This window comes from Biomphalaria glabrata, chromosome 11, assembly GCF_947242115.1.
Source record: "Biomphalaria glabrata chromosome 11, xgBioGlab47.1, whole genome shotgun sequence".
Taxonomy (NCBI): Eukaryota; Metazoa; Mollusca; class Gastropoda; family Planorbidae; genus Biomphalaria; species Biomphalaria glabrata.
Window position 1 is genome coordinate 17181510 of NC_074721.1, and position 14954 is coordinate 17196463.

Consider the following 14954-nt stretch of genomic DNA (forward strand, 5'->3'; position numbering starts at 1 on the left):
AGTAACTAACAGTCGTATGGAAATAGTACAGTAAGCAAGACCCACACACACACATATCTATATTTGCAATACATAGAAAGCATACAGCACATAACTGCTTTTTTATTGTAACTGAATTATGTACAAATAAGAAAATTTGACAGGTGATTTAAAACACAGAATCACACAAATATACTAGTCATTAGGACTACAAGAATACTTCATGTTATGGCCTAATGAAGCACATGCTGGCACCCATTATTATCTCTAAAAATCCTTTTTTTTTAATCTAAATTTCAATTAATTTTTGATGATAATTAATCATTTTGCTAAAAGGTTGAGGATTTTTTTTGAACTTTAAAAATTACACATCCTTCAGACATAGGTATCATTTATTAATTTTAGAGATATAGGGCCTAATTTGTAGAACTGTTTGATTTATGTTTGGGGCCTTAGGCTAAACAAAATCAGTGTTAAGTTTGATGGCTTTAGAGCTGTATTTATGGAAAGGATTCTTGATATACATATTTTGTCATATCCAGCACAGGCATAACCATTGTACAAAATACACTAAATATAGTATATTTACATTGACAGATAAATGGCACTAGTCAGTGTGTGGGTCCAGTCTGTAAACCATGGTCCTCTTAATTTAAAGAACTATTGACAAACTTTACTTACTTACAATAGGCTTACCATTTACCATTCGATGGACAAAGTTCTGTGTACTATTCATGTTAGAAATAGAACCAATCGTTCCATAGGTATTGTAAACTCAAACCTTTAGATTTTCAATAGACATTGAAATTTTTAGTTCCTGAATGGAATTACTGAACACTGCCTGACTCTACACAATGTTATTTTCTGACTGTTTAGTTTCTAATTCTTGACTGCTTGTAAACTTGTTAAGTCCTGACTGTATGTATACACTGAGCCTACTTTCTTTATCCAGTGTATACTAAAACCTAAAAGAAAAGCACCAGTAGCCCCTGGACATGTTGTTCCCCAGGTTCAAGCTAGAGTGTCCTGCGTCAGCCTGGAAACCACATGTAGCCAGCAGTCCAATGCCAGCGTCTCCTCTGATTCACACATGTCCGACAAGTCTGAGAGTTTAAAGGAAGGTAATAAATACTTCAGCAGATGGAAAGAAAGATTTTGTTTGAAGAAATACAAACAGCCCATTGTGCTTCCTGAAAGCAATGACCTTAAAGTTGAACAGAAGCAGCTCAGTAACATGATGGTTAAGGAGACGATTCCAACTGTTAGTAAAGTTCAAGGTGTAAAATCATTTTATGAAAAATTACTTGAAGGGAAAGATGATGCAAAATGTGAGAAAAGAAAGACTGCTTCATTACCTGATTATCTGAAGGAAGATAAAAACAATGAGCCTGGAATTACAAAGCCAGCATCTACAGGCAAATTAGGAACTGTTGAAAAAATGAGAAATGCTGTTGAGTTGACTGAAGGGAAAACAAAATCTGCACTGTCTCATGTTTCATTTTGTATCTCCAAAGACAGTGAACATTTTGAAAGCAAAGTAGAGAACTTGAAGCCTTCAGCAACTGTTAATACAAGTCTTGGAGATAATAGGTTGCTGGGAAAGAATAATGACCATTGTTCTGTTAATGATGGTGTTACCTCTCTGAACTCTGACCCTGGCTCTGATGATGACTTACATATGAAACATTTGGTCGAGAGTATAAAAGATATTAAAGTGCCAGATACTAAGGAAAGCTTCACAGATTACAGTCATCTAAAATTAAAACCTAAGCTGATTCGAATCACAGATCTTGACGATGATGAGGTTGACAAAGCTAGTTATATTGTTCCTTTGGATGAAATAGCCAAAAAACAATTGCTTGGGAAAAAGTCATCCCATTGTAAGACAGCTTGCCCCTCCAGCATTGAAGAAATAGAGCCAGAGATAGAGGCAAAGGTATTGTTTCAGGAACAGAGTGCAAGCTCATCTTCTACTGCTATGGGAGTAAACCTTCAGCTGCTCTCTGGCGTGAGGAGGAATGATAGCATCAAGTGGAAAAATGAAAAGCATACATGGCCTGACAAAGAAGCATGTCCCGTTTCAAGTGTTGAGGCTGTTGAGCAGGCTGCCTGCTGTGGAACAGACTTTCATAGGATTGCTTCTGTTTCAGAACTAGGCACGCTGCCAACAATTCAAGAACATGTAGCTCTTGAGAAACAGCCGTCACATGAGGACACACATTGCAAATCTGTAGCAGATGGGAGAAAGGAGTTTTATCAGGTCGCATTTGTTGAAAGCTTATCTTCTGTTGAAGATGAATCTGAAACAAAGTTAATTGTAATACAGACAAGTCAATTAGATGATGAAGCTATATCTTACCAAGAGATGACACATGCTAAGCAACCAATTAAATCTTTGAAAACTAAATTAGATAATGAAGCAGAAGTTCAATCCTGTCAGGATAAGACACATGCGAGACTGGTTCAACCTATTGATAAGACACATGCAAGACAACTGGTTCAACCTATTGATAAGACACATGCAAGACAACTGGTTCAACCTATTGTTAAGACAAAACCAGCAGATGATGATAGTCCTCTATTCAACCCTAATAAACTTAATTTCCTCAGCCAGCATCTTGTTCAAAAGCATGGCATTGCATGTGTAAAAGCTGAACCTAATGAAGGTAAATGTGAAGAAGAGATTCCGTCTGCTGGTGTGGATGCTGGTGACAGCGACAAGGTCACTTTGAAGGATGATTTGGCAAGGAAACACATTTTGTCCGCTAATGAGGATGTTTTAGATGAAGAGACTGATAAAACTCTAGAATGGGGAAGTGACCCAGAGTCTGATGGAGAAATAGCTCAAGATGAACTCTGTCGCTCTGCCTCTGTAGACCTACCAATGAAAAAGCCCAAAAGCCCACTCAAACAGTCCTGCACTGGTCAGAAAGTCAAGACAAGTTTAACCAGTGGAATACCATCTGAGGTCATGCCAGAGTCCTGGAGAAATGACAGTATGAAGAATAAATATGACATTGTGACAGTATACACAGAGGATCTTTCAACCTCACACTATGGTCATGTGGATACAGTAGTCAAACCTAGCTATAATTTAGCGCATATCACAACTGATATAGTTGTGGGAGCTGGACGGTCCTCTCAGTCTGACGGTAGCACTTTTGGACAAATGATGCCAGGGGATACAGCTATTACTGTCAATGTTTCTCTTGGTCAGCCGACTGCTGAAGTTGATAAGCTGACCATGAAAATTTCCCCCAAAGTAGGTCAAGTAAAATTATTCAAGTCTGTGGAAGATTTAGGGGACATTGACACCAAACAGCCCAGAGAGATAGAGCCAAAGAGCCTGGACAAGCTATTAGAGTATGGCTCCCAGGAGACTTCAAACAAATTGAGCAAAACTGTAAGTCTAGATGATAAGTATGCAGCCAGTGTGAAGGTGTCAGACAATGTGCGCTTCGTGAAGAGTGACCGGTCCACTAGAGATGACACAGATCTTGCTTCAATGTCAGATTCCTCTGTGTCCATTGCTGTTACTGCCAATGAAACTTTAGTCAAAGATGATTCAAGCTCCGAGCAATCTGTATCTATGGCTTCAAACAGGTGGAACTTGAGGGGAATTATGAGCATGTTAATGCCAGTCACTGTCCAGACCTTGGCATCTCACACAAAGTCCTACATAAACAGCTACCTGAGCACTAACAAGCCATCAGAGATTGATGCTATTGAAATTCAGAAAATTATTGCAGAGAACCTGACAAAAGAAGACTATTACAATCTTATTGGTAAAAGCAGAGACTCCTCTGTGGATAACAGCATTAACTTAGAAGGATTATCTCCACAGCCTGATGACGCCATAACAACCCAAGATGAATTCCTTAGTTTCTCATCAGTAGCAAGACCTGGGGATATCGACAAACAGAGCTCTTTCTCTGTGGACAAACAGGGATTAGGTCCTGATGCCACGCCTCAGTTGTCTGAGCACATCTTTTCCATCACCCAGATTCCTCCTGAGGTTTCAAACCCCACTATAGAACCACTCCCACATATTGACTGTTCTGACTTGGACATTCTTGAGAGACATTTTCAGACAGTGCTTCTGGACATTGTCACTAAAGGGTCATCCCAGTTAAAGAAAAATACTGATGCAGTGATCCGGAAGCCAAAAGCAGCCTCTAAACTGGTGAGCAGTGATCAGCTGGTCAGTGAGCATAGTAAAGGGATGAATTCACTAGGCAGTGAGTCAGGATTAAATAGTGAGGAGAAGGAGAACAGTTACTTACTCCATGATGCCATGCTGTCACGACTTCAGATGTCTCTTCCACTGCTATCCAAGTCTCAAGGCAAACCAGATGGGACTGCCCTCAGTGATGAAGGCTCCTTGGATAATGCTTGCAGCTGGAGCTTTTCCAAAGAGTCTTTGAATTCTAAAAGCTCAGCAGATAATCTGGGGAAAGATTATCAGAGGATAGAACACGATCAGTCCATTGACACCACAGTTAGACAGAAATCAGGCATAATCAAGAAGAAAAGCTCAGAGCCCTGTTCACCTCCTTTGAATACTGAACTTCAGAAATCTCTAGCTAACAGGCGGGATGCTTTGAAATGCCCTGATGAGGATGAATGTCTAACTAATTCTTCTCAAGATGACAGCGATCATTGCTCACATGCCAGTCTTGCTTCCATGGACTCCATCCACTCAACCATTATTTTGGGTCATTGCATTCCATTACCTCATGACCTAAAGAGAAATTTAAAAGGAGAATTCCTTACCAACAAAGGCAAATATAAGAGGCCCATGCTAAGTTCCAGTGAACAATCTGAACTTTTCAGAGAACTACCATATCAGGACTCAAACCTTTGTTCTATTATTGAACATGAAGATGAAAGTATTTGTGATTCCAATGTGAGTATTTCAGAAGACTCTTCACCAAGTAGAAACAGTTATCTGCATCAGCAAGCAGCTGTTATTGTCATTGAAGATAAGGATATGATGGACTTTCATGACATTTTTCTTCACAATGACATTTGTTTAACACCTGACATCCATGACAAAAATAGAGCCAATTTGATAGAACAGCCTGAGTATAAACAGAGAGGTTTGTTTGTGGAGCCAGTGAATGACCAAGGAGATGTTGAGGTTGACAGTGAAACACTGGACCCCAAATTAAATAATGAAATACAGAGAAGTGATGAAGACGCTGAAGTGACTGCAGAGGATGAGGATCAGAAAGAACACAGTATTGGGGACACTGATGGCATGTATGGTTCAGCTAGTCTAGACATGTCTCTTGAGGAACACTTGAAAGACTTTGGCTCTGGAGATGACAAAGACTCTGAAGATTTGTTCAATGCTTGGGATCATGATGAAGAGGATGTTGTGGAGCCCCATGAGAGTATACCAGAAGAGGAAGTTTGGGATGTTCATACCTACAGAAGAGATCAGATGGCTTGTGACTTTCTACTGTGTACTAATAAGATTGAGTCAGTCAAGAGCTACTCAGATGATATAGGTCAGAAGGAGCTAATGAGAAGTACGCCTTTGACTGATGTGTACAGGAACTTAGACTATGAGTTAACAGTGACAGACCTAGCATCAGAGAACGTATGCAGGCTCAAGGAAACACAAGAGAAGAGAAAAAAGAGAGTGAGGTTTTCAGAAGTAGTTGATGTTTGGTCTGGCTCTGAGCAGCTGATGCAGGAGGATGGAGATGAATACAAGATGACACTGACACTATACACTGACACATTGAATGACAGTGATGGAGATGTGACAGATGACAGCACAGACTCGGTACGACCAGAAGTAGGAAACATGTGGTATGAAAGGGAGAAAACTCAAACAGAGGCGTATGAGCCAGAAGCCTGTAATAAGGTTTGCTCTGAACAGTTTATTAACAGTCATTATGTCAGGGATGAGACAGGCTTTTATAAACAATCTGGAGTTCAACAGATGCTAGGCATAACTAGAACTGAACTTGGGAAAATCCAGAGCAATCTTTATGAGGCAGAGCCATCAATGCATGATGAATTACTTGAAGTGAATGCTAAAAATGTATCATCAAGGCTAACTAATAACTTTGAAGACGTTGATATTCTTGTTCACATTCAGCCTTTACTTCCCACACCCAATGACTTGACAACCCATTTGACTTTACTGGATGAAGAACTGTTAGCCATACTTAACTGCCACCATAAATATATACCTCACTGCCAAGTTGAGGCACATATAATGTCAAGTATGGATACTACTCAGATTTTAACTATTGATGGAGAAGTTGAGACTTTGAATGATCCTGACTTTGAGTATGATCTTGATAACACTAAAAATGTGAAGTTTTCCACCAGAAACCAACCAGCAATGTTTGCCACAAGCTATGATTTGTCACTAGATAATTGCAATGTCTACAGTTCTATTTTGTTGATTAAAGCTGAATCAGAATCAAAGCTGAGCAGTTCAAGTTTAGGCCCAATAACAAGTCATGGCAATGCTCCTGCTTCATCTTTGCCTACAGTTAAGAAAAGATTTTGCACATGCAAAAATGTGATCTGTCTTGGGTGCCCCAATTCTTCACACAGTATCAAAGAAGAAGATTTTTACTATAAGCCAGTGAAATTTACCATGACACTGGAAGATGCTTTGAAATTCTATCAAAATATTGAAGTCACTCATTCTGAGGAGAATGTAAAACATAGAAAATTTGATAACCATTTTGAAAGTACTATTTCTATTACTGAGGACACAGGAAAAGTAAATACTGACAATAATATGTGGATCAAGTCATACCAAATTGATAAGGGTGATACCTCCAATAGAACATCTTTAATAAAGCGTCACCATGATATGTCAGCCTCTTCTTCATGTAGAGAATTTCTTTTATATACATTTGAGCCTATACCAGACCTTTGTCATGAAAAATCTTCTGAGCTTGTAATAAACAATTGTCACTCTACTGAACTAGCTATGCTTTTTGGCCATTTAGATTGCATAGATGAAGTTGATCCAGCACCTGAAGCTTTGGGAGAGGTTAAGACTGATGAGACAGAAATTGGTTTCCTGGAAATGAGCAGTGTGGGCCCAGATTATCTTTCCAATAAACAAAATCATCAAGCTTTGGATCAGTCAGAAAACAACAAAGATGATGATGTTGTGAATGATGGCCTGCACTCTAAAGAAGTAGTAAACACACAACCTCAATCATCCACTAATTTCCAGAGTATTGATACACTGGATAATGTTTTACAAAATACATCCTACACCTTTGAGCCAGATCTGCTTCAAAGCTCAAAGCCTAAATTACAAGCCATTAAACCAGATCTGGCTCCAAACTCACAGTATGAATCAGTTGAAGCAGTTTTGGCTCCAAACTCACAGTATGAATCAGTGGAAGCAGTTTTGGCTCCACAGTATGAATCAATGGAAGCAGTTTTGGCCCCACAGTATGAATCAGTTGAAGCAGTTTTGGCTCCAAACTCACAGTGTGAATCAGTGGAAGCAGTTTTGGCTCCAAACTCACAGTATGAATCAGTGGAAGCAGTTTTTGCTCCAAACTCACAGTATGAATCAGTTGAAGCAGTTTTGGCTCCAAACTCACAGTGTGAATCAGTGGAAGCAGTTTTGGCTCCAAACTCACAGTGTGAATCAGTGGAAGCAGATCTGGCTCTAAACTCACAGTATGAATCAGTGGAAGCAGTTCTGGTTCAGAATACACAGTATGAATCAGTTGAAGCAGTTCTGGCTCCAAATTCACAGTATGAATCAGTGGAAGCAGTTTTGGCTCCAAACTCACATTATGAATCAGTGGAAACAGTTCTGGCTCCAAATTCACAGTATGAATCAGTTGAAGCAGTTCTGGCTCCAAACTCACAGTATGAATCAGTTGAAGCAGTTCTGGCTCCAAACTCACAGCATGAATCAGGTGAAGCAGTTCTGGCTCAGAACTCAATGTATGAATCAGGTGAAGTAGTTCTGGCTCAGAACTCAATGTATGAATCATTTGAAGTAGTTCTGGCTCAGAACTCAATGTATGAATCAGTTGAAGCAGTTCTGGCTCCAAACTCAAAGCATGAATTACAGTCTCTTGAACTAGAGCTTCTCCAGAGTTCCAAGTCTGAAAACCATAACATAGAAGCAGCTCTGTCCAAAAGCTCAGTGCCTGAATTACAATTAATTGAACAAGATCTGTCTCAGAGCTCACAACTTAATAGACAATCAAATGAACCAGATCTGCCTCAGAACTCACAATTAGCTTTACAATCTAATGAACAAGATCTGCCTCAGAACTCACAATTAGCTTTACAATCTAATGAACCAGATCTGCCTCAGAACTCACAATTAGCTTTACAATCTAATGAACCAGATCTGCCTCAGAACTCACAATTAGCTTTACAATCAAATGAACCAGATCTGCCTCAGAACTCACAATTTGCTTTACAATCAAATGAACCAGATCTGCCTCAGAACTCACAATTTGCTTTACAATCAAATGAACTAGATCTGCCTCAGAACTCACAATTTGCTTTACAATCTAATGAACCAGATCTGCATCAGAACTCACAATTTGCTTTACAATCTAATGAACAAGATCTGCCTCAGAACTCACAATTAGCTTTACAATCTAATGAACCAGATCTGCCTCAGAACTCACAATTAGCTTTACAATCAAATGAACCAGATCTGCCTCAGAACTCACAATTTGCTTTACAATCAAATGAACCAGATCTGCCTCAGAACTCACAATTTGCTTTACAATCAAATGAACTAGATCTGCCTCAGAACTCACAATTTGCTTTACAATCTAATGAACCAGATCTGCATCAGAACTCACAATTTGCTTTACAATCTAATGAACAAGATCTGCCTCAGAACTCACAATTAGCTTTACAATCAAATGAGCCAGATCTGCCTCAGAACTCACAATTTGCTTTACAATCAAATGAACTAGATCTGCCTCAGAACTCACAATTTGCTTTACAATCTAATGAACCAGATCTGCCTCAGAACTCACAATTTGCTTTACAATCAAATGAACCAGATCTGCCTCAGAACTCACAATTAGCTTTACAATCAAATGAACAAGATCTGCCTGTGAACTCACAACTTAAATTACAATCAAATGAACCAGATCTACCCCAGAGCATAAGCTATGAGTACAATACAGTTGAAGCAGATTTGTCCCAGTGCTCAAAGTGTGAATCTTTATCTGAGAAGTATGTGCTGTTTATGCCAGCTTATGTTGAAGCCAACTCAGAAGTTTCTCTCTGTAGTACAGAAGTGTCCTCTGAGCAAGCAGTTCTTGGCTCAACTCCTGACTCCACCTTTGCAGAGTTTTCCAGTGATAGCAGCACCAACGGAACACTTTTATTTTTTCCAACCCCTGGGGATCACAATGCCAACCAAGGTTCAGCCAATCAGTTTGATACAGACCACATTGTTTGTGATACCTCCAGTGATGAAAGTTTAAAGTTAACCCAGTCTCTAGATCATTTCAGACTGGATTAATTTGCTGAGGATCATTCATGTGTGAATGATGTTAAGAACTGTGAAGATGGCAAGGCTTGCACAATGTTGAGAATACTAGACTTTCATCTGACGTTGACAAATACAAACATTTCTTGTTCGAATAGCCAAAACATAGGTCATTATACTTGAGAGACATGGGCTAACACAACCCAGTCTTGTATATTTGATAATTGACATCTGTAGAACGCTATACAACTGTTGCATTCTATCATTTTTTGTTTTCTAGTTTGAACTGATTACATTAGATGAAACTAATGTCTTTATTATTCAAGCCAATAAATGTGGTCTTCAAATAAACAAAATGTCTACAGTTAAACATTGTCATTTGTTAACAAGACTTGAATGTTAATGAAACATTTATATGTTTTACTTTATTAAATTTGTTTTATAATTAAATTACTGTATTAATTTTTAAAAAAAATTTAGGTAAGGCTGTTTTAAATTTATTTCCAACTTGGATTGACGTTTTTCAACATTATTTTGAAGTTTAAATTTATTTCATTTTTATTTTTAACTTTTCACCATTTGCATATATGAAACATTTAACCAAGTAATAAGGTAATAAATTCATTTGGAACTAATTATTAATTAAAGGGTGTGATATGGGTGTAAACATTTTAATTTTAATTGAAAAGTAATTTAAATAATTTCTTAGCATTTTGATAGGAAACTAACACAGAAACTACTTTTATATTGATAAAATCTTTGCTATAATTTAATTGAAAATGCCTTTTTTTCATAACAGAATGTGACAAATATGTTTTGGTTCTCTTTAGGTCAAGAGGGACTCCACTTCTCAGCTAAATGGTCACAAGAGTGATCCCCCTGTAACAGAGAGACCTGTATCAGCTCCTAGAACTCTGTTGACAGCACAGAATACAGCAAAGAAAGTGGAAGACAGCGATGACAGTGACAATAATGATGACAACAGTGATAACAATGATGACAATGAAAGTGATGATGATGAGAAAAAGTAAAGATATATTTAGAATATAGTTATCTTTGTTCATATCATAACATTTAACCCATAGGTGATAAGAGGGTGACTTAACTAACTTGATCTAATCCACTTAAGCATAGGGCGGCAACAGCACTACACCCTTGGACATCCTTGCATCTGTGCTTCTTGGTCACTGGTGTGCATCATGAGCTCTTCTTGAGAGGAATCACAATGACCAAGGTCTTTTCCTGTTGTGGTTTTTGTAACATTGTCATTTTTCAAATGGTGAGGTTGCTTACCTCATGCCCGGACTTGGGGCAGCTTCCTTGCAAAGTGACAGCAGCATTATTGATCAGTAGTATTGGATATGCATTAAGAATGGGCCTCTTCAGTCACATCAGAAGTTGCATAGGGAAAAGATCCTCTATTGAGATGTAAAATGCCACAGATTACAGTAAATAGCAAGGATACTTTTTGGCTTTACAGAAATTATTTAACCCTTAAAACATGTGTGGCAGTTTAGCCTCTAAATATCAGAATTGTAATTCCATTTTGCTCAGCACTTTAAGGGTTAAAATTATTCTTTTCAAACCATATAAAGATGTGTAGTTTTGACCCAATACCTGGACCTTAAGAAGCCATGAAGATTATAGATTAATGTGTATTGTGTTTAAATGATGCAGTCTTGCCACCTGAAATCATTTTAGTCTAGAAATTTGAATTGTTGTAGCTCTGATGCATCATTTTTCAGGGTAGTAAAAGATTGAATTTACAATTCTCAGTGCCATTAATCTATCCGTTTTCAATGCTAAGGTTGTCAACATGACATACTAGACTACAAAATTCTGATAGTTGGTAACTTTGGTACTGTCCTGCCTGACCAAATACAGCTCAATGTCTATGTAGATGGATCTGTCTTAACATGCTTGGTTTGGAAATTTGAACTACCTCAAAGATCATTCATAGGTCCAGACTTTGTTTAGTATAAACACTCCATGGTGTTATCAGAGTTCTCTCTTCAAATACCATTTTCAAGTCATGACATACAACCATATGATTTTGTTTGTTTGTTAACCAATGCATATAAAAACTTTTTTGAATTTCCACCTTTCCATCTACTTAAAAAAAAAAGAAGGAGGCATCAAAAGTGACAGCAGGTCTCAATGCTTGGGTTATAAACCAGATGGGACTGTCATATGCATTTAGAGGCACAGTCATTAAAGAATTTATTAATAAGTATGGCTGCCTGATCACACAGTATGTGCTGGACTGTTATTCAGCTGTCTTGATAGTCAAGGGTTCATACCCTGCCCTGCTGCTCCATTTCCTTGCAGGAAGTTTGGACTAGGAAGTAGATAAACTCTGAAGGAATATCTGAAACATGTAAAAAATTAACAAGTAGGGGAGCTTATCCACCTCTGGCAATGTCATTCCATGGAAATCAGCATTTGAAGACTAATCATGAAATTAAAGGAATCCATTCTTAATCATAAATACCAGTTACTAAGTGGAGAATATATTGTTGAAGTTGAAGGTTATCCAGTCCTGGCATTTGTCTTATACTGCTAATCATTTGTTTTATACTGCTAATTATTTAATTGCAGAGACTTGAATGTGTATGAAGTACCCATTGATCCACTGCCCAGAGGAAAAAAGCAAGCTGTCAATGATGACAGTGATAGCAGTGATAGTATGGACCATCAAAATAAGAATGACAAGGAGCCACCCAATACACTCTATATGGTCAGTTGTGTGTGTTATGTGAAGGAAATTGCTTGTAGTGTTAAAAATTACTTAAAATGCATATATAGTTAAGAGACATACCTTTGCCAATATATGTGTTTCTGGGGAAGAAAAGTCATGTCACAAGTTTCAGTCATGCTCCCAACACCACTGTTTCAAGGGTTACAACTGTTAGAAGTATAAGAATGTAAAAAAAAAATGAATACATTTGATAAAGTACAGAGAAATGAGGAAAGCTTATAACTTGTTAAACAGAATAATCCATTCATTATTTTACTTTTCTTTGTAAAATTTTTTTCCTGATGTTTACAGGTGAGAGCAACTCACAAGTACGTTGGGGAAGATGTTGATGAATTAAGTTTTGAGGCTGGAGAGATTATTTATGTCATAAAATTTGAGAATCCAGATGAGCAGGTAATTGGAATTATGGGTTGAATCACTTAAAGCAATATGTTAACAAAAAATAAATTGAATTTATAAATACTGTTCTGGAATCGAAAATAAAGAAATGGCTTTATCAGTCTTTTTAAAATCAATTTATTTTGTTTAATAATAATAATTTTTATTATCCATGAGGACATTTTTCTTACCTTTGTGTTTTGAACTGGGATTATCAAGACCATCGAATGACAGTCCAGAGCTGATACCACACTACCAGACAGCCATCTTCTCTTGACCTAATCTTTGGCTGAGAAATGAAACAAAAATTTATTGACTAATATATAGTAGAGTCACTATTGCAGAACAGGCATGTTTGCAGAACAGCTCATCGAAATTAGTTAAAATCTACTTTATTTTGTAATTTTCTGCTAAACTACTGTAACGATACTGCGCATGGTCAATTTTTCTACACTTCCAATATAAGGGTTTTCCTTTTACAGCAGAAAATTAATTTTGACTCCAGGTTAAAGTTGACAGGTGTGGAATCGTCCATTATTTTTCACGTACCAGGAGAACCGCAAGGGTCAGGGCTTAAGGCTTTTTAAAAGTGATAATGACCCATCACCTGCATGATACACCTAATTTTCGGTTTATAAATGAATGTGAAAACACTTCATTTCATAGCTAACTATCAGGAATTCAATAAAAAAAAAATTGGGAGATGTTTACCCAGTTTTTACCTTTTTAAAGATAGTCACAATTGTGGAACACTATAGATGTTATTTATTTGACCTGCGCATTTACATAGTGATTTAGATTATTGGAGTTTAAATATGAGTTTATGAGTAATATAAATTTAAAAACATTTAGAGAATAATATTAATATATAATTTATGATTATCAGACGTCCAGCAAAAAGAGGACAAATCATAATATCAAATAATATCTTATATTTAATATTAATATAACAAAAAAATTAGAATGAAAAATAAAACCTTGTAAGGAAAATCAGGGTAGTGTGACGTCAATTAAATTAAAGAAAAGATAAAGAATAAAAAAGTGACAATGTGTTGTCTTAAGCTTTAACAGTGTTCCGCAATTGTGACTTCTTAAAAAATCTTGTTCCGTAATTGTGACTGACCATATCTCAGTCGATTTGAATGTAAAATTTAATTATGTGTTGAAAAACTAAACAAAGCGTCTATTTTTATCTGAAAATGGATGGGCAATGTCTAGATACTTTTAGTTTTTCCATATGTCTAACCATTACGGAGCAAAAAATTTAAAACTAAAAGTAGCAGCAAACTGTTCCGCAATAGTGACTCTACTATATATGTAAAGGACACATGAATCTACTTATTGAATGCTCAAGTGAGCTAAGTGCTAGTAAGATTAGTCATAGTGATGCACAAACTACAGTGTGAAGTCATATCCAGCCAGTGTCACAATGCTATCTGGCTCTCAAACATTGCATAATGAACCCTTACATGCTGGGTTCCATCAGATTCCAAGATATGAATGTTCATTATTTAAGGCAGTGGGTTTGCATGTTTGAATGCTCATTATATGAGACAGTGGGTTTAAATGTTCGCTACATGAAGCAGTGGGCTAGAATGTTCACTATATGAGGCAGTGGGTTTTAATGTTCATTATATGAGGCAGTGGGTTTGATCTCTGCATCTTTTCCCTCCTTTACTTTGATGATTTTTTCCTTGCCCTAGAATAATATGCTATCATTTAAACTAAATCTGAATTACTCTGAGAGTTGACTTTGAGTATTAAAAATAACTTTCCTTATTCCTTATAATTTTTTTTCCATTTACACTAGGATGATGGATGGCAGATGGGAATAAAGCAGTCTGATAATATGAAAGGAGTTTTCCCAGAAAACTTTACCCAGAAATTGTCTTAGCAGACAACAAACATTTGGAGTAAGACAAGCTTTACCTCATCAATAGTTCATTCAAGAGTTGAGTTCAAGAGGTCACATTACTGCTAGAGTCACAGTTCTGCTGACATTTTGTTGTCTTGGACTGCTGGAGATGTTACTGTATATACATACACCACAGTGTGCCCAACTGTACTACTGGACAGCAGTCTGAACACTTAAAATGCTAACTAAACTATGCACACAAGCTCATGGAAGTATTTTATTTTGTTTTTGTATGACAATCTAGAGACAGAAATATCTTTTCATTAAATATATAGTATTTTTCTGTTGTTTTTTCTTCACTGACTGTACAAAATGCCTTTTTTTTTCGGTCTGAAACAACATTTTTTTTTTTTAATTTCATCCTGTCACGTAGCATAGAATGAAAACACTTGTCTCCTGTTCACGCATTTGTTTGTTTTGTTTTCTAGTTGATTTTTTTAAAATGATATTTTGCT

At 37.0% G+C, this 14954-nt stretch overlaps 2 protein-coding genes across 3 annotated transcripts in view; both read left to right on the top strand.

The window, feature by feature from the left end:
- LOC106051827 (uncharacterized) overlaps positions 1–9818 on the top strand; it is a 41195-nt gene extending 31377 nt beyond the window's left edge. For both annotated transcript variants that reach the window (XM_056004722.1, XM_056004723.1), the window contains one exon: positions 989–9818. In XM_056004722.1, the coding sequence (XP_055860697.1) occupies positions 989–9481 (8493 nt within the window). In that variant the 3' untranslated portion in view covers positions 9482–9818. The remainder of the gene's footprint in view (positions 1–988) is intronic.
- A 286-nt stretch (positions 9819–10104) lies between these two features.
- Positions 10105–14478, top strand: LOC129921741 (amphiphysin-like). The gene is made up of 5 exons (XM_056004347.1): positions 10105–10110; positions 10279–10475; positions 12047–12185; positions 12498–12599; positions 14395–14478. Exons 1-5 carry the CDS (start codon positions 10105–10107, stop codon positions 14476–14478), a joined length of 528 nt encoding a protein of 175 aa, XP_055860322.1.
- Positions 14479–14954: the final 476 nt, after the last annotated feature.

What these genes read in the sequence shown, in the direction of transcription:
- LOC129921741 (XM_056004347.1), top strand. An exon ending in AGTGATGATGATGAGAAAAA is followed by an intron (nt 10,476 to 12,046) that starts GTAAAGATATAT and finishes ATTTAATTGCAG; the next exon opens with AGACTTGAATGTGTATGAAG. An exon ending in TTGAGAATCCAGATGAGCAG is followed by an intron (nt 12,600 to 14,394) that starts GTAATTGGAATT and finishes CATTTACACTAG; the next exon opens with GATGATGGATGGCAGATGGG.